At 45.6% G+C, this 19,692-nt stretch overlaps 1 protein-coding gene across 9 annotated transcripts in view; it reads right to left on the bottom strand.

The window, feature by feature from the left end:
- gbf1 (golgi brefeldin A resistant guanine nucleotide exchange factor 1) overlaps positions 1 to 19,692 on the bottom strand; it is a 231,590-nt gene that overhangs the window by 92,143 nt on the left and 119,755 nt on the right. For all 9 annotated transcript variants that reach the window (XM_085970692.1, XM_085970688.1, XM_085970687.1 and 6 more), the window contains 2 exons: positions 4,816 to 4,934; positions 1,335 to 1,443 (listed from right to left, as the gene is read on the bottom strand). In XM_085970692.1, coding sequence (XP_085826818.1) covers positions 1,335 to 1,443; positions 4,816 to 4,934 — 228 coding nt within the window. The remainder of the gene's footprint in view (positions 1 to 1,334; positions 1,444 to 4,815; positions 4,935 to 19,692) is intronic.

Raw genomic sequence — 19,692 nt, 5'->3', positions numbered from 1 at the left:
GCCGTTTCGTTAGGGTTTTCTTTTCGTTGCTTTTTTCTCAACAGTCAAGCTCTGCAAGGTCTCGCTGAAGCTGTCGCTAAGCTACAGAGACGCTTGCAAGGTACGGCCGACTGTTTAGAAGCTGTTGCTAAGCAGCAGGGTTTGTTGCCAGATACGGAGCTCAAAATCTCCGTATGTTTCAACATTAGCCCTGGTTCGTCCGGCAGTTTTGATGGGACGGCAACGGCTCGGTCCAGTCGGTGCCGGATAGCACAAAGTTTCCTGTAACTGGTTGCAATTACAAAGTAGTTCGCTAATTAAGAATCAGAAGACACTAAGTGATCTGAAGCCATGGTTATGGACTTGAAACACCAGCTACTGAAATAAATACTCATTCAATTTTCGATGGCAGTCTGTTTTGTTTATGGTTAGCTTCTAACGGCCAATATGAACACCAGCCCACTGTGTATTCAAGTCTTTCACACAAAAGGATCAACGATCGTGGTGTTTTCCTGCAGTTATAATCAAGCACTTACCTTGAAACTCGATGTGTAATGCACAAGAAAATAACACTTAAAATATGCTTTAGGTCCAAACCATAATTAAAACCGATTTTATTCAACAAATACAGAAATGCCCTGTGATTTTGCAAAATATATTGAAAATACTCAGATATAGATAGAATATATATATAGCAAATTTTAGCAGTTTTTCCAACTGGAAATGAAAGTATTTTTAAAGGCCACAAAATATATTATATGACCACTTTACTGAGTTATTTCAAGAAATAGGTAATGTTTCTTAATCATTTTTTCCTGGTTAGAGTTGCACTCCTTTGTAAGAGGACTCAAACCAATTGCAAGTAGCACAGTAGATAATGACATACAAAATTAATCTAAGCTGTACGGCCAGAGTGAAAAGAATATCCTACCAGCAGTGGTGAATAACACTCATGCAAAGACCATCATGATTTCTTTGCGCTGAGATACTCCCAAGTTGTCGGCCTTTCACATTTAACTGCTGCAAAGCACCATTAGCAGTAGAACACCTTGCACATAACTGCTAATCTGGAGAATGTAACCCACATAGACCTCCACTACATGCTATCATTTTCAACGCTTAGCCTATGTGGGACATGAGTCTGCATGTGGGATGCTGTGAAGTTGCCACTTATTTAGTTCCCTTATCCAGCAGGTGCTCAGAATACCAAAAGCCAAATAGATCATGGTAAAATAGGCATTATCATAGAGTCATAGAGGCACAGGAGGGGGCCATTCGGCCCATCGAATCCATGCCGGCTCTTTGTAGAGCAATCCAGTCAGTCCCATTCCCCCATTAAGTCAAGACAAACTTACCACTCAGCCTCATTTCAAAGCATATTCGAAAACATGACTGCATTATTTCACAGACTGATTCATTAGTTAGGTGAGCACCAACAGGAGTGAGTAGTAATGTTCTTAAGACCTAAAAGACAGAATCAAACATTACATAAAACATTCATGTTTCTGTCTACACAACTCTTTCATCAACATAAACCCATCATTAGAACAAGCCAAAAGTAAGTTTAACTTATGAAGAATGTTGTGCTGTCTATTAGGCAGATAGTATTTCAAATACTACTTGCATCAGTCTGATTTAATAAGTTTGTGGAGTTAATACTCTTCAAAGCTCATTAACAAAACTTTAAAAACTGACGGGCAATATACTCAATCTGTAATTATGTGTTTTCAATTCAAGGGCCACCGATGTGGTTCCTGGCTGTATACAATTTGAACAATGATTCCCCAGATTGCAGCTGGTCTGATGGAGCAGTTACTGCAAGTTCCAAGACAGTTGAGAGGAAATGCCAGAAAGCATATTAATAAATCCATTCTTAGTACACATGCAAGACAAGGACAAAGCATATGTACAAACATGTTCCGAAATGCAAGTGAATACACCAATATTACAACCTTTTTGATAATACAAGTACAATACTCCTGTCCTGAAGTAGAAACTAAAATGCTTTCCAATTATTATAGGTTTTGACATACGCACTGTTAACTAGAAAAGTACAGAGTGCAGGAAAAAAAAGAGCCTTTTTGGATGGGATTAGTTTCCTTATTGAATTTTCTAAGTTATTTCCTTTTGCCTCTTTAGATCAGCGCACATTATTCCCCAACTAAGAGAATGCACAGGCAACTGTTCCCAATTTAAGCTTGCCTTCAACAGCCCATGGACAGCACACAAGAACTCAAATTTATCATTTTCCCAACCTTGCTGACCATTGGGATTATTCACAATAAGGGATCACAACAGTTGAATTCAGCACCAACCAATAAGGATCGAAGTTCTTTATCTCGCAGCCAAAGTTAAATAATGTATTTGGAGAGTGTAAGTCAATTCCCAGTAGACACAAGGCTTCCTTTAATTCAGCACTAATTGGGACTAAAATGAAGTCTGCTGATCATCATGCTTGTTACAGCAGAGACAGCTCTTCCCAGGTTGGGGTAAATGTATATAGTAGATGCTGACTAACATACAGAAAATCACCCGTTTCCTAAACTATATCCTCAACTCAGAGCATGAAATTCAACAAAATGAAAAATGGTGATCCCTTTGGTAATCTGATGGATAAGACAACACATAACCCAATCCCAGTTTATCTATTTTTAAATGAAGTCAAAGCCTTAATCAGAAGCAGCGATTTAAATTGGGTTAAAATTCGAGGATTGTTGTTACGGAGTGATATACTGGTCATTATGGATAGACTCAAATGCTATCAGGAAAAAAAAAAAATCTGTCCTTCTCCTTTCTCCATTTTCAACAGCAGAGGGAAAGTTGAGAAATTGAAAGCACGCACAAGTTAAGTGTTTTAATATACAGGAAACACTTTTTTATCCGGGACCGGCGTGGTGCTGGATGATCAAAAAGTCCGGATTACAGAGAGGTATACTTACTAAGGTACGAGAGCCCCGTACACGGCCACAGATCCAGGCGTCCCTGTTGCATGGCAACAGGTGCAGGAACCCCGGTTACACAGCCACAGATCCAGGAACCCCGGTTACATGGCCACTAATATAAAGTAAAACTTACCTGAACCTACTCCTGAATTTTGCCGGTTGAGAGATTTTTCCGGTTATTTAGGTGCCGGTAAAGAGAGTTTCCTGTATATTCAAAATTCCTCCAAATGTGGCAAAAAATAAATTGTGTAACATGAATCAGCAAAGTTCTTTGAAACTTTCTTGGGAAGATATAAGCTTAACTGCACTGATATTCCATCACAACAGTCATAGTCCAGGCATTTTGTGCTCTACTGAAGTTAGTGTCTACAAGTCGGTGATCCAGTTGCTGGAACCAACATCAAATCAGATATCACACAATCAAAAAAACAACATTTTGTAATGTGACTGGAGAGGAACAGATTACTCTTGTACGTGTGACTTCAATAAGTTTTTGAAATAAAAGAACATTCTGTAAAATACTAAGAGGCATGAAAGGAGAAATACTGATGCATTGCAGTAAGACTTTATACTAAGGCAATTTGGATTGTTATAGTGAATGGGTGCAGTGCTATAGATCTGTAAAAGTAGAGCCCACAATTTGAAATAGAAGCTTTATTATTAATGGAATCTCGAATTTCAATAAGTAGGTTTAAGTGTGGCAGACGTTTTTTGTTTTAAGTAATCCCCTTTGTTGGTAAATTCAGAAAAGGTTTTAAAAGCCTTGCACTTTACACACAGTATTCAATATTTAAGGTCATTTCTGCTACTTGAGGACTTTTTGTTTTTGGCTTCCAAACATCAGCCATAGGATTCACCAGCTTCACAGGGCACAAGACTGTTCAGTAGCCTTTCGGTCCTGGATGTTTTTCAGGAAGAATCCAGCCAGTATTGCTTGCTGACAGAACCCAAAGCTCAGTAGCTCCATGTTTCCATGCAGAAGTGACTTTAAACTCAAATACTTCAAGCAAGATTACAGACTTGGAAAGCATACCCATATTTCATGTGTGTGTGGGGGGGGCGGGGGGAAAAAGAGAGAGAAGTACTGCATTTCATAAGTATTCTTTCCCCACCCCCATGTTCTATATCTCATCTCCCGTAACAGTAAAGGTTTTGCTTTTCATTTATGGGGGGAAAAAAAAAATCACTTTTGTCCTTCAACAGATTTCTACTTCAATAAGTTTTAAAGGACTCCCCCTGAAGATGGCTCAATGGGTTTCTGCACTGTGCAATGGAGTGCAAAGCCATATAGATCAAAAAGAACCCAACTTCAATCCCCACTCTCTGTTTTATGCAAAGTTTGCTAGCCTCAACCAAGGCATTTGCCAGGGCACTAGAAATAGCCTCGGTTGGGAGTAAAGGGAGGGAACAAAAAACAGGCGGGATCCCCCATTCCCGTCGGTCTCGAGTGACCCCTGCTGGAAAGTACGTGTGGACATCAACTGAGGACATGTGGAGTCTTGGTTAAACAGTCTGCCAGCGCTCAGTATCTAAGATGGCAAACAAATGGCGACTGAGGCTTGATCCCGATTGTGCCCATGTAACCGAACCCCAGTATAAGTCACCAGCTTCAGGTGAGCAGGGGGGGAAAAATTGCCAAAAAAAGGCTTACAGAATCAACTGAGGACAAGAGAAGCAATTAATCAGAACAATGTAGAGTACTATGTAATCCCCTTGCTCACAACAAAGACAAAGGAGAAATCCTGAAGCCAAAACATGGTATTCCCACATGGATTTGAATGAAACTGAATACATCATTACTCTAATTACTAGCCAAGTAACCAGATTTCATTTTAATACCACTGACTAATTGGTTCAGCTGTTTTGCTTACTGTTAACCAACAGACTGCATTACCTGCAAAATTTTCATTAGGACAACTTCGTCACTTGCTGGGTCTGTGCCAACGAAACGAGCATGTGTGACAGCGTCAGCCATGTTCTCAATTCCCTCCGCTGCACCTTCATGACTAGGGTCTGCAGAAAATCAGGAATATAAAAATCCCTTAACTTTTTGTCATCATATTTAGTAGTGCTAAACAAATGCCATTTCTGATTACAATAACAAAATACTGCAGATGCTGGAAATCTGAAATAACAGAAAATGCTGGAAACACTCAGGTCAGACAGCATCCATGGAGAGAGAAACTGAGTTAACGTTTCAGCTTGGAGACCCTTCTTCAGAATTGGAAAAAGTTGGAGATGTAACAGATTTTAAGCAGATGCAGGGAAAGGGTGGGGGGGGGGGGGGGCGGTGGAGAAAGAGGGGAGGAAAGAACTGAAGGGACAGTCTGTGCTAGATTGCAAGGCAGCAGTGGTTAAATGTTGCAAATGGGGATGGCAAAATCATCAACAGCTGCCACCTGAAAAAAATGAGGGGGTTATAATCTGAAATTGTTGAATTCAATGTTGAGTCCAGAAGGCTGTAAAATGCCTTATCGAAAGAGGAGGTGCTGTTCCTCAAGCTTACATTGATTAGTCAGCTTAACATTTGCGATACAAATCAGCTACATCACAGACTAAAACTATTAATAGAATCAATACTCTATTGTGGCGGAGCCACTAAGGGACTCCGATCAAATGTATATAATTCCCTTTAACAATATGTTAGCTACAGCCGGAGTCGGTATCTTTGTATATACTGTTTGCATGTACAGAGCGCGGTCCCTTTAAGAGCGCGGGCAAACGCGACGACGTCACGCCGTTCATCACGTGATCCCCCACCGGCAGGAAAAACGTGATGACGTCATGATGCCAGCCACGGGACCGCCCAAGCAGTCCTCGTGGAGCCGCCGAACTGACTAGACCTGTATTCGTAGTTCTCTTGCAACTGTTTGTTAAACGCAATTAGTTTTACATTTAACATCGTTTGTTTGATCGCCTGAGTCGACCTCAGTCTCTTGATAGGAACTAGACATTCCTACATTGGTGACCCCGACTTTTGCGAACGGTTTTCGCAGAAGGAACGAAGCATGGAAACAAGCGCCGTTGCATTGAAGCTGCCGCAATTCTGGGAGCAACAAGCGACCGCGTGGTTCGTCCAGGTCGAAGCCCAGTTTGCATTACGGAACATCGTTGCGGATCAGACCCGATATTTTTACGTGGTCTCCGCACTCGACAGCTCCACCGCGTCACGGATCATCAGCCTGCTTGAGAACCCCCCCGGACGACCGCAAGTATGAAACAATCAAGGCGCGGTTGTTACAGGTCTTCGGGCTCACTAAGTCGGAGCACGCCCGCCGACTGCTCGCTATGCCCGGCCTCGGGGACTCCAAGCCGTCTGAGCTCATGAGCCAAATGTTCACGCTCCTTGGCTCTGAACCGGAATGCTTCCTCTTTAGGGAGCTTTTCCTCAGTCAGTTACCGGAGCAAGTACAAGTTGCCCTGGCCAGGTCCGAAGTCTCAGATTGCGCAGCGCTTGCTGCCGAAGCGGACAAGATTTTCGCGGCGACGCAGCAGTACTGCGCTGCCACGAGGCGCCCATCCCCCACAGACGCCACCCCAGCTCCTCAACCTTCGGGGCTGTGCTCCTACCACGCGCGGTTTGGCACGAAAGCCAGATGTTGCCGCCCTCCCTGCAGCTTCTCTCCCCAAAAAAAACTGCAACCCCGGCAAAAGAAGAACGGGTCTGACGGGTGCCCCGCGGCTGCAATGGCAATCGGAAATTCTGGCAAGCTGTTGTTCATCACTGATTCCATCTCTGGTCGGCGATTCCTATGCGACACCGGCACACAGTGCAGCATTATACCTGCGTCCGCTATTGATGGTCAAGCTGGGAGGCACGGCCTCTCACTCGAAGCGGCTAATGGCGGAGCTATCCGGACCTTCGGCAAACGGCGGGTCCAGGTGTGCTTCGGCGGCCAGCGATTTGTTTGGGAATTTGTTACGGCCAGGGTTTCACAAGCCATCCTCGGCGCGGATTTCTTGTGCGCCAACGGCCTCCTGGTCGATGTGCGGAACCGGCGGCTGATCAACTCGGCCACGTTTCACTCCATTCCTTGCCACCGTGATACCACCATGTCGCGCACCGTCTCCTGCGCTTTCCCAACTCCGGATGAGTTCGCTCGCCTGCTCAGTGAATTTCCGGACCTGACCAGACCTACGTTCTCCTATACAGCCATGAAGCATGGTGTGGAACACCACATCACTACCACCGGCCCCCCGGTCCACGCACAGGCCCGGCAAGCTGGCGGTCGCGAAGGCGGAGTTCGCTACGATAGAACGCCTGAAGATTATTCGCCGGTCCAATAGTCCCTGGTCTGCGCCTCTCCACATAGTACCGAAACCTGGCGGCGGATGGCGGCCATGCGGCGACTATACGACGCTACCACTCCTGATCAATACCCGATCCCCCACATTCAGGATTTCTCTGCCCATTTGGCTGGGAACACTGTTTTCCAAGGTGGACCTGGTCCGAGGCTACCACCAGGTCCCGGTACACCCGCAGGACGTGCAGAAGACCGCAGTCATCACCCCATTCGGCCTTTTTGAATTTTTGAGGATGCCTTTTGGGTTGAAGAACGCTGCCCAGGCCTTCCAGCGCCTCATGGACTCCGTGCTGCGGGACCTCAAGTTCCTTTTCGTCTATTTAGACGACATCCTCGTGGCCAGTCGAAATAAGGAGGAACACATCGTGCACCTACGCACCCTCTTTCATCGCCTCAGCCAACACTGCCTAATTCTCAACCCGGCCAAGTGTCAGTTTGGTCTGCCCCACATTGATTTCCTGGGACGTTGCATCACATCGGAGGGAGCGGTGCCTTTGCAAGCAACGGTAGAGGCGGTGACATCCTTTCCGCGCCCTGCAGGAGTTCCTCGGGACCACCGCTTCGTGCCTAAGGCAGCTCTGCTCATGCAGCCCCTGTACGAGGCCCTCAAGGGCAAGTCTGGCAAGGATCCGGTAAGCTGGACGGTCGACATGGACCGGGCGTTCGTTGACACAAAAAGCGCCCTCGCCAACGCGACCATGTTGGCATACCCGCTGCCAGGTACCACCATTGCCCTCACCATCGACACAGTGCAGGAACAGTGGGTAAATGGAACGTAGCAACCGCTGGCGTTCTTCTGCCGTCAACTACGGCAAAACGAGCGGAAGTACAGTACCTTCGACCGGGAGTTGCTGGCTCTTTTTCTGGCCATCCGCCATTTCTGGTTCTTGCTGGAAGGACGTCCTTTCACTGCTTTTGTAGACCATAAGCCACTAACATTCGCTATGGCCAAGACTGCCGAACCGTGGTCAGCCCGACAACAACGTCAGTTAACGTTTATCTCTGAATTCACTACTGATATTCAGCACGTGGCCGGTAAAGACAACCTGGTGGCGGATTGCCTCTCCCGCGCGACCGTTCAGGCAGTCCAGCTCGGCATCGGCTATGCCCTCATGGCTGCGGATCAAGCCTCGGATCCAGAGGCGCAAGCTTACCGAACCAGCCCCTCTAGCCTCCAAGCGGCCGACGTCAAATTACACGCCACAGGCACCACGCTACTTTGTGACGTCTCCGTAGGAGATCCTCGCCCTATCGTGCCGGTCGCCTGGCGCCGAAAAGTGTTTGACGCCATACACGGGTTGTCACACCCTGGCATGAAGGACTCACAAAGGCTGATGTCGTCCGAGTTCATTTGGCGGGGCATGCATATGGATGTCCGCGACTGGGCCAACACCTGCATGGTCTGCCAAAAGGCCAAGGTGCAGCGTCACGTCCTAGCTCCATTGGCCACCTTCGCTGTTCCGGAGCGACGGTTCGATCACGTGAATGTGGACCTGGTGGGGCCACTTCCACCTTCTCATGGGTTTACACATATCCTTACGATGGTAGACCGCACCACTAGATGGCCAGAGGCAGTTCCCTCGTCATCCACCACTTCGGCAGACGTAGCCAGGGCATTCATCTCCTCTTGGGTCGCCCGTTTCGGGGTACCGGCGGACATCTCTTCTGATCATGGACCGCAATTTTCCTCTGAGCGCTGGAACGCAGTGGCTCAGCATCAAGCTACATCGCACCACAGCCTACCATCCACAAGCAAACGGCCTGTGCGAACGGTTTCACAGGTCGCTCAAAGCCGCACTGAGGGCCAGCCTCCAAGGCGCTGGATGGGTGGACAGGCTACCATGGGTCCTGTTGGGTCTTCGCACGGCACCCAAGGAAGATCTTAGCTCGTCCTCGGCAGAGCTCGTCTATGGCCAGCCGCTACGTGTACCAGGGGATTGCCTTCCGACTCCAACAGAGCCATGGTCCGCATCCAATCAACTCATCAGCCACCAGGAGGCAGCCAGGTGTTTTGCACCAGTACCAACGTCGCATCACGGCTTTCAGAGCTCTCACGTCCCAGCAGAGCTGAAGAACGCCGAATATGTGTTCATCCGCCACGACGCTCATCGGGATCCGCTCAAGGCCCCTTACACTGGTCCTTTCCGCGTGCTAGAGCCGGGAGACAAAACTTTCTTGGTGGATATCGGAGGTAAACCGGGCCACATTTTGGTTGATCGGTTGAAGCCGGCACACTTGGACCTTGACCGCCCGGTCGAGACCGCACAGCCGCCAAAACGTGGCCGACCGCCCACAGTCGCCGTGCCAGATCAAGTGCAACCGCCCACCAGCTTCCACTCCAAGTGTACAGAAGTCGCTCTGACAGGCTTGTCAGGCCTCCTCGCCGTTTCACTTTTTCTGTTAAAGACAATTCTGGGGGGGCGCATGTGGCGGAGCCACTAAGGGACTCCGATCAAATGTATATAATTCCCTTTAACAATATGTTAGCTACAGCCTGAGTCTGTATCTTTCTATATACTGTTTGCATGTACAGAGCGCGGTCCCGTTAAGAGCGCGGGCAAACGCGATGACGTCGCCCCGTTCATCACGTGATCCCCACCGGCGGGGAAAACGTGATGACGTCAGCCACGGGACCGCCCAAGCAGTCCTCGTGGAACCTCCGAACTGACTAGACCTGTATTCGTAGTTCTCTTGCAACTGTTTGTTAAACTCAATTAGTTTTACATTAAACATCGTTTGTTTGATCGCCTGAGTCGACCTCAGTCTCTTGATAGGAACTAGACATTCCTACACTATCATTTTTTATACACAATAGGCTTGGCTGTGTAAGGGTCAGAGACTTTCTTTAATGATCAGTAAAGTGCTGGTATATTAATTATATATTGGATTAACTCAAACAACCAACCTAAAATGGAACCAAGTGAGGGCAGTGTCATCCAGGTGCAGAAGGGTAGGAAGCTTTGTCCTGGACTTTTAGCAACTAGAGGTCCTTTGTAAAACAACCATCAGTGCCACGATGTAGGCCCTGGGGTTTAATACAAGCAGGACAGTGTTGTATGGCACTGCCCGTCTGGAACATCATAATTACATTTTCACGTATCCACGAAGTACATGGATTCTCCAGAATCTTTCAAGCAATCCTCCTGTAGTATGTGAAGGAATAAGAATGAGCCCAACCCAAGTTGCTGCTGCGCATCTTAAGCCACCCTGGCAGTGGCAATAAGTGGCTGTGGGCTCTTTGGATATAGATGTGGAGAGAGACAATGGACAATTTTGAGGGTTTAGAGGAAGGGAGAACTCGGGTGAAGAGATGATGCTTTAGGATTATGTAGGAATAAATAGCCATATAATAAATCACTGCTGCTTCTACAGAGCATGGTATTAGCAGTGTGAAGTTTAAGAGCCAGGCGACAGATGGCTGGTTTGGTGATGCCCTGGATGTTGTCACGTAGCACTTTACGGTGTCGCTTGGCTCCGCCTTTTCCCAGTCCTTTGCCTCCTTTACCTCTGCCAGACATACCGATTCTTCAGTCAAACTGCTGCCGAATGAGAAACAAACTGCTTCTGGCTGCTCTTTTATACAGCCGGCCCCGACTTGACTGAGAAAGTGCAGAGCGAGAGAGGCGGGGAGGGGAGGAGACAGTGTCAAGAGTGACAGACAAAGCAGAGAGCGGCCTCTGATCTTCCAGCTCCAACTCCAGCTTTGTGCAACCGCCAATTTCAAACCATTCATCGACAATCGAACCGAAACACAGCGCTCCGCACAAACCCTTACAGACTCAGACTTCATATTCAAGGGTTTCCTGAAACCAGAATCTTTTAAATAAGGTCCCGTTACAATTAACAATCAGTAATAGATAGATAGACTGATTTTTGGACTCTAGGGGAATCAAGGGATATGGAGATCGGGCGGGAAAGTGGAGTCGAGGTCGAAGATCAGCCATGATCTTATTGAATGGCGGAGCAGGCTCGAGGGGCCGTATGGCCAACTCCTGCTCTTATTTCTTATGTTATGTTCACTGAAAAACGCAGTTACATTACAGTAAAAGGCTGGAAGTTTTAAATTCACAACACCAGGTTTACAAGAACCTGAAAATCAATAACGTTCTCACTATATCACTGTTACAGAAGGTCTTATTGATTATAAATAATGTTACTGCCGTCAGTGAGGAAGGGGGTCCACAATGAAGGAGGGAACTGTGGAGCTAAATACCAACAGATATTAAAATAGCAAAATACTGCGGATGCTGGAAATCTGAAATAACAGAAAATGCTGGAAGCACTCAGCAGGCCAGGCAGCATCCGTGGAGAGAGAGAGAGAGAGTCAACGTGTCAGGTGTGACCTTTCATCAGAACTGGAAAAGGTTAGAGATGTAACACGTGTTAAGCAGGTGCAAAGGCAGGGAAAGGGGCTATTTTCAGGTTGACTGGATGTAGAACTGGGAGATTTTTTAGTGAGCTTCCTTCGTTGGTATGGCTAGAAAGAATTGTGACATCGCTTACCCAAGCAGAAAAGGTGCTCTACAGCTCAGCATGGGGAAAGAATATTTCTGTGCTGTGAGCGCACTGGGTTGGACAGAACCGCATTGTAATACAGGTGTACAATTAACTTGCTCAAAATTTGCTGGGAAGGAAATGTTAAGTCTCATACTAAAGTGTGGTGAAGCATCTCGTTATTAAACGCTCAAAGTAGGAACACTTCTACTGTGATCAGCATGCCTAGCACATGACTTAGTGAAAAGTTTTACACAAAAAATACTAACCACTGACTGGATCTTAAGCAATTGAAGTTCGTGCTACCAGCAGGGAGCATCACCCACACAAACCGGGCATGCTGCCCGTGATTTCCTAACTATTTATTTTAGCAGGCAGGTAATGACGAGCAGCAGACCAGAGATTGCCACGTTTAGGCAGTTGGCAGATGAGGCTCCCCCACTAGTGGCAGAACCGCACCCCCCACCCCGAAAAAAAATTACCTTCAGTAAGCTTAACTAATAGTTGGCAGAGCTCCAGGCAGTAATTCGATCTGGGGGTTCTGCGCCATTCACTGCTGGTAATAAGGTATAAGGCAGTAATTCAATCATTGTATGTTTAGACAATTATTACAATGGTACTCCACTGCAAGAACAACATTCATCTTTTGGTCATGGGACGCGCTCTCATTACTAAGAAGTCTCAAACTGGCAGCAACAGGAGAAATGAATCAAAGTAACAAAAAGAAAAAGTTGTTTATAAATCAGACACACATATACTGCAGCTGGTTAGGATAATGTGGTTCAAAGCAGTACCAATCTCCAAACCAGCTATTCCTGTACCTGTTTCTGTAAAGTGCTACATATGTAGTCCAGCAGTTCAAAACTGCCATTAGTAACCTCCACAGGTACTGATTGTACTTTTCAGGAAAAAGTATCAGCACTTAGGGTGCTGTAATGGGACTCGGCACACGAGCAAACTACTCACGTGATTACTTTTTCTAAAAATCGATTTCACTACCGATCATAAACTGACAAACCAAGTGGCCTGAATCATACTGCAGCTTTCTGTTCAGCAAAGATCACTTCCATGAGTGCAGAATGGTATTTACTAGGATCCAACTAATATATTGACAACTGGGTCAACATTTAAAAGGTTCTCTGTCGAACGTCATCATAACTTCTACATTAAATCGGCCACCTTTCAACAGAACAATTGTGTATAGTCAGAAAATGCTGGAAACACTCAGCAGGTCAGGCAGCATCTGTGGAGAGAGAAACTGAGTTAACGTTTCAGGTCGATGACCCTTTGTCAGAACTGGAAAAAGCTGGAGATGGAACAGGTTTTTAAGCAAGTGTCGGGGCCGGGAAAGGGGGGAGGGGTGGAAAGAACAAAAGGGAAGGTCTGTGATAGGATGGAAGGCAGGAGAGATTAAGAGACATTAAGAGATGGTACAAGGCAAAAGGACAAGGAACTTGTCCCATTACCATCTCCTTTCTGTCTTGCACCATCATCCCTTTTGTCTCCTACCTTCCACCCTATCACAGACCTTCCCCTTTGTTCTTTCCTCCCCTCCCCCCTCTCTCTGCCCCTACTAGGGTTGCAAAGGGGTGGAAAGTTTCCGGTAAATTTCCACGGGAAGTTTAGCTTGGGAATTTTGCCCAAAAAAGCACATGCTAGCATAATATTGTTTTTTTTGTATTTCTTTCTTTTATTTCCCCACAGGTCCTCTCTTAAAATTACTAACAGAGATGGAATCTTAATTATTAAGGAATTTCTTAATCAATATATATTTATCTTCTTACTTGGCTTGTTTTAATAATTACAAGTTTTGTGTGTGACTGTGAACAAATGTGTCCTGATTGGTTGGATGAGTGGATGAGCGATTAGCTCCCTCTATTTGTAATATTTGCATATCGAATTGTGATTGGCCTGCAGGCATCTGTAAGACTGCTATAGTTTTTTTAAGATCCAGGTTAGGGGTCCTGAGGGAAGTCATTTTGTTTTCTGCTGATGTTGTGATGATGCAGTAAGTAAATCAGACTTTATACCAAATAAACCAGTTACTTGTTGAACTCTGTTGTCCTTCAATTTAAAATATACAAAATAATAATACACTATTGGTGATGTAGCGTCGTGTGTGTACAGGTCATGCTTCCATCACATGGAGCATCAGCAAAAATGTACTCACCCTGTTGCAATCGTGCTGATCGACCGCAGTTCGACACAGAGATGAATGCCCTTTATTTCTCTGCATAGAACAATGCCACGTTTACCGTCGGATGTGTGGAAGCATTTTACCCCAGGCATTAAAGATGGAAAGACTGTGTACATGTGCAAACTCTGTCGAAAGCCATATGTAAAGAATGCCACAAAGATGCAGCAGCATTTATCCAAATGCAACAACTTCACTCAAAGCTCACAGCAGTCAGCCCAGAGTTCCTCTGCTTCCATTCAAGAAGATGATGGTTCTCATTCAGCATCAGGCTCCTTATCATCAGCAACTCCTGGCCCACTTGGAAGGTTCTTTGATACAATGGATAACCATAGCCAGAAGAATGCAGATGAGTGCCTTGCTCGAGCTGGACATGCAACAGGCTCACCCCTCATGCTCACAGCCAATGTGTACTGGAGGAGATTTTTCAATGTTATTCGCCCTGCATACTGTCCTCCCACCAGACATGCTTTGTCTACTTATTTGCTGGAGGCTGAGTATAACAGAGTCCAAGTAAAGCTCAAAGAAACGATAGCGATGGCAGACTGTGTTGCAGTTATCTCAGATGGATGGTCAAATGTACGAGGGGAGGGCATCATAAACTACATCGTCTCCACTCCTCTCCCAGTGTTCTTCAAGAGCACAGACACGAAGGACAACAGACACACAGGCACATACATTGCTGATGAGCTGAAAGCAGTCATCAACGATCTTGGATCACAAAAGGTCTTTGCAGTAGTTACTGACAATGCTGCGAATATGAAGGCTGCTTGGGCTCAAGTGGAGGAGGCCTACCCTCATTACGTCTATTGGGTGCGCAGCTCATAGGCTTAACCTGCTCAAGGACATCATGGGTTTGAGAACCATGGAAGCACTGTACAAGAGAGCCAAGCAAGTTGTTAAGTATGTCAGGGGAAAACAGGTAGTTGCAGCAACCTACAACTCCAAGCAAATGACAAAGAACAAGAACACCACACTGAAGTTGCCCAACAACACTAGATGGAGTGGTGTTGTCATAATGTACAACAGCCTTCTGGAGGGTAAGGAGTCGCTGCAAGAAATGGCAATATCCCAGTCTGGGGATATGGAAACCACCATCAAGAAAATACTGCTGGATGATGTGTTTTGGGAGAGAGTGGTTAGCAGCCTTAAACTACTCTCACCAGTAGCATCTGCAATTGCTCAGATTGAAGGAGATGACGCTGTCTTGTCAGATGTTCTCAGGCTTTTTACTGATTTAAAAGAACAAATCAGCATTACCCTACCCACATCCCTGCTGCTCAAAGCAGAGGAGAAGGCAATTGTTCAATTCATACAGACGCGTCAAGAATTTTGTGTCAAGCCGATTCATGCTGCAGCATACATGCTGGACCCAAAGCATGTTGGGAGACCAATACTTTCTGGAGAACAGATCAACAGCGCTTACAGTGTGATTTCTACCCTCTCACACCATCTCAATCTGGATGTGGGCAAAGTTCTGGGAAGTCTGGCAAAGTTCTCTACCAAGCAAGGTCTTTGGAATGGGGATGGGATATGGGAATCATGCAAGCATATCAGTGCACATACCTGGTGGAAGGGACTTTGTGCATCTGAGGCCCTGTCACCTATTGCATCGGTGATACTCCAAATCCCACCTTCATCAGCGGCCTCTGAACGAAACTGGTCACTTTTTGGGAATACGCATACAAAGGTGCGCAACAGGCTGACTAACAAGAGAGTGGAGAAACTGGTGGCTATCCGGGCGAACCTACAACTTATTGAGCCAGATACAGAAGTGTCCACCACACAGCTAGACACTGACACAGAGGAGGAAATGGACACATCAGAGCCAGAGTCAGAGAATCAGGAGGAGCAATGAGGAGCAGAAGACTCAGAAGACTCATGAGTAGAAGACTCAAAGGGACAAAATAAGGACAAATTACAGGCTAAATAAGCTGACGCTCTTTTTATTTTATTTTAGATGGGTCTTTTTTGTGGGGGTTCAATAAAGTTCAAAATTATAACCTAAATAAAGTTTTGAAAGCCTGTTTCTATTTGTATGGAACAGTATGTCTATTTTGACGACAAAGATAATATAAGGGTCAGAGACAAAAACCATCAGTGTGCAAAAAAACTCAAAATTCCCATAAATTCCCAAAAATTCCCATGGAAAGTTTCCTCTTTTAAAAATTCCCAGAATTTTGCAACCCTAGCCCCTACACTTGCTTAAAAACCTGTTCCATCTCCAGCTTTTTCCAGTTCCGACCTGAAACGTTAACTCGCTTTCTCTCTCCACAGATGCTGCCTGACCTGCTGAGTATCTCCAGCATTTTCTGTTTTTATTTCAGATTTCCAGCATCGGCAGTATTTTGCTTTTGTAATTGTGTAGTCACTTAGCTTACATCATGCGCACACAGCAGTTAATGCAACACTCAGGAACTAGCCAATAAATCGGATGTAATCAGGAAAAAATCATCTGTCTATTGAAACACCCCTGTAGTGCAAGCACTTGATCTTTACACAGAAGGGATCGCACTATGGCAGGAATAAAGTGAAAACTACTTTTTGATCATAATTCAGAGTGAAGATTCCTCACCCCTAAATAAAAGTTGCTGAATTAAAGTTGCAAATCTATGAGGAGACATAAGCATTTTCACTAGTTATTATGGAGATCCTCTGCTTTGGGTTAGTTAGTGCTTTTGCCAATGTAGAATTGAGCCATACAGACACAGAAGGTCTGTGCTTAGTTTGCTGATTGCAGTTGGCGTACATCAATTGCCCTCTCTGCACTAGGCAATTACAAATGTAACGAAGGTGAAAACACAATCAACATATGTTTAGTTGGCAGGTCGGAGTGTGAGACAACTATTTAAAATTTCATTTGGCCCAGTCAAATTTCAAAAGTTATTTCTCAGCCTATTGAAAGTGGGTCACACAACAGAGAAACTAAACCGCCATATAACGGTTAACATTGAGGCACCTTGAGTCCAGTTTACATCGCGACTCAGCAGAGCAGATTCAACTATTTTGTTATTTTCTGAAGATGTATAGTTAAGTTGGTAACTATGTAATTCTGCAGAGCATCACTGGTTCTGTTCAATTATCTATTTACTGGTGAACTGATCCGTTTACAGCCCAAGCCACGGTCTAGCAAAGTGTTTCTTTTACTGCCATCATTACTGCAAGGCGAGGAAGATCATGTTGAAGGCATGATATCAGCAGGAAAGCAAATTACAGTACCTAGGGTTTTCCATCCAATCCCTGGGCTTGCTAAAAGGTGCCAACAGAAACAGTCCCAGTGCTTCTGGAGTTATTGTGATGAACCCATTAGACTTTCTCATCATATGTATATCAGAGATTGTACATGTGCCAATTTTTTGTGCTTCCTATGTAAATAAATTTGTAAAAACTCTGGCGGTGTATCGGTCAATTCCAATACTATTCGCCAGACTATAGGACACAAGGTTCACTTGAAGGGACTATTGTTCATAGAACAGATACTTACAGTACAGAGCATGCAAGGTTCCCTAGCAGTTCATTCAAAAGGAACACAGAATTGTTAAATCATTGAAAGAGAATTAAAATTCTGAATTTCATTTTTATTGCATTTGTTAGATTAATAAAACCTAAATAGGCAATGTGATGGAGCACCAACCTTTCGCTCCAACACCACAGCAGTGAGGACAGTGTATTCTGTCCTTTGGATGGAAAGTTAAACTGGGGCCCCGTCATCTGTCGAGTGGTTCTGGTGAACGTTAAAGATCCTATGGCACCAAGCTCATGGTCTATAGAGCAGCAGTGATACCTGCCCTGCTCTATGCTTCAGAGACATGGACCACGTACAACAGGCATCTCAAAGCACTGGAGAAGTACCACCAACGCTGCCTCCGCAAGATCCTGCAAATCCATTGGCTGGATAGGCACACCAATGTCAGTGTTCTCGCTCAGGCCAACATCCCCAGCATCGAAGCTCTGACCACGCTCGATCAGCTCCGATGGACAGGTCACATCGTCCGCATGCCCGATATGAGACTCCCAAAACAAGCGCTCGACTCGGAGCTCCGACACAGCAAGAGGGCCCCAGTTGAGCAGAGGAAACGCTTCAAGGAAACCCTCAAAGCCTCCTTGGAAAAAGTGCAACATCCCCACCGACGCCTGGGAATCCCTGGCCCAAGACCGCACAAAGTGGAGGAGAAGCATCCAGGAAGGCGCCGAACACCTCGAGTCTCTTCACCGGGAGCAAGCAGAAACCAAGCGCAAATAACCCAAGCACCCCACCCACCCACCCCTTTAACCACCATCTGCCCCACCTGTGACAGAGACTGTAGATCCCGCATTGGACTCATCAGTCACCCGAGAACTCATTCTTAACGTGGAAGCAAGTCATCCTCGGTTCCAAAGGACTGCCTAAGAAGAAGGATGGCACTATTCAGAGAGCATGCAGCTCTTCCAGCATCCTGCTTCAACCAAAAACTGACGAGCAGGTTACTCACCTTACTGTTGTCTGCTTGATGTTGCTAGCACAGAATGGCTATCTCGGCCGACAATACAGTCAATACACGCCAAAAAAAATTATTCACTGTCTAAAACACTTAGATAATTGCATAACATGATATGGTGCTTTATAAATGCAGCATCTTTTTTCAACCCCATGTCATTGAGCTGCTAGTCTCAGACCTGTTGATGTCACGAGGCACGAGGTAGATGCAGTGGAGGGAAAAGAAGATTAAACAGGAGGAGATTTGTCACCAAGCTACAATGATATGCTTCCTGACAACAACGTGGGGTTGGAGGTAATATATTAGCATGGATTGAGGATTGGTTAACGGACAGAAAACAGAGTAGGAACAAACGGGTCATTTTCAGGTTGGCAGGCTGTAACTAGTGGGGTACCGCAAGGATCAGTGCTTGGGCCTCAGCTATTCACAATCTGTATCAATGATTTGGAGGAGGGGACCAAATGTAATGTATCCAAGTTTGCTGATGATACAAAGCTAGGTGGGAATGTAAGTTGTGAGGAGGATGCAAAGAGGCTTCAAGGGGATATAGACAGGCTAAGTGAGTGGGCAAGAACATGGCAAATGGAATATAATGTGGAGAAATGTGAAGTTATCCACTTTGGTAGGAAAAATAGAAAATCAGAGTATTTTTTTAAATGGTGAGGGATTGGGCAATGTTGGTGTTCAGAGGGGCCTGGGTGTCCTTGTACACGAATCACTAAAAATTAACATGCAGGTACAGCAAGCAATTAAGAAAGCAAATGGTATGTTGGCCATTATTACAGGAGGGTTTGAGTATAAGAGTAAAGATGTCTTACTGCAATTATATAGGGCCCTGGTGAGACCACATCTGGAGTATTGTGTACAGTTTTGGTCTCCTTACCTAAGGAAGGATATACTTGCCATAGAGGGAGTGCAACAAAGGTTCACCAGACTGGTTCCTGGGATGGGGGGATTGTCCTATGAGGAGAGATTGAGTAGACTAGGCCTATATTCTCCAGAGTTTAGAAGAATGAGAGGTGATCTCATTGAAACTTACAAAATTCTTACAGGGCTCGACAGGGTAGATGCAGGGAGGATGTTTCCCCCTGGCTGGGGAGTCTAGAACCAGGGGTTACAGTCTCAGAATAAGGGTCGGCCATTTAGGACTGCAATGACGAGAAATGTCTTCACTCAGAGGGTGGTGAATCTTTGGAATTCTCTACCCCAGAGGGCTGTGGAGGCTCAGTCGTTGAGTATATTCAAGACAGAGATCGATAGATTTTTCGGTATTAAGGGAATCAAGGGCTATGGGGATAGTG

Source organism: Somniosus microcephalus, chromosome 29 (genome assembly GCF_052327205.1).
Source record: "Somniosus microcephalus isolate GS21.2 chromosome 29, FLI_Smic_1.0, whole genome shotgun sequence".
In the NCBI taxonomy this organism is placed as follows: Eukaryota; Metazoa; Chordata; class Chondrichthyes; order Squaliformes; family Somniosidae; genus Somniosus; species Somniosus microcephalus.
This window is presented reverse-complemented; position numbering and strand designations above follow the sequence as displayed.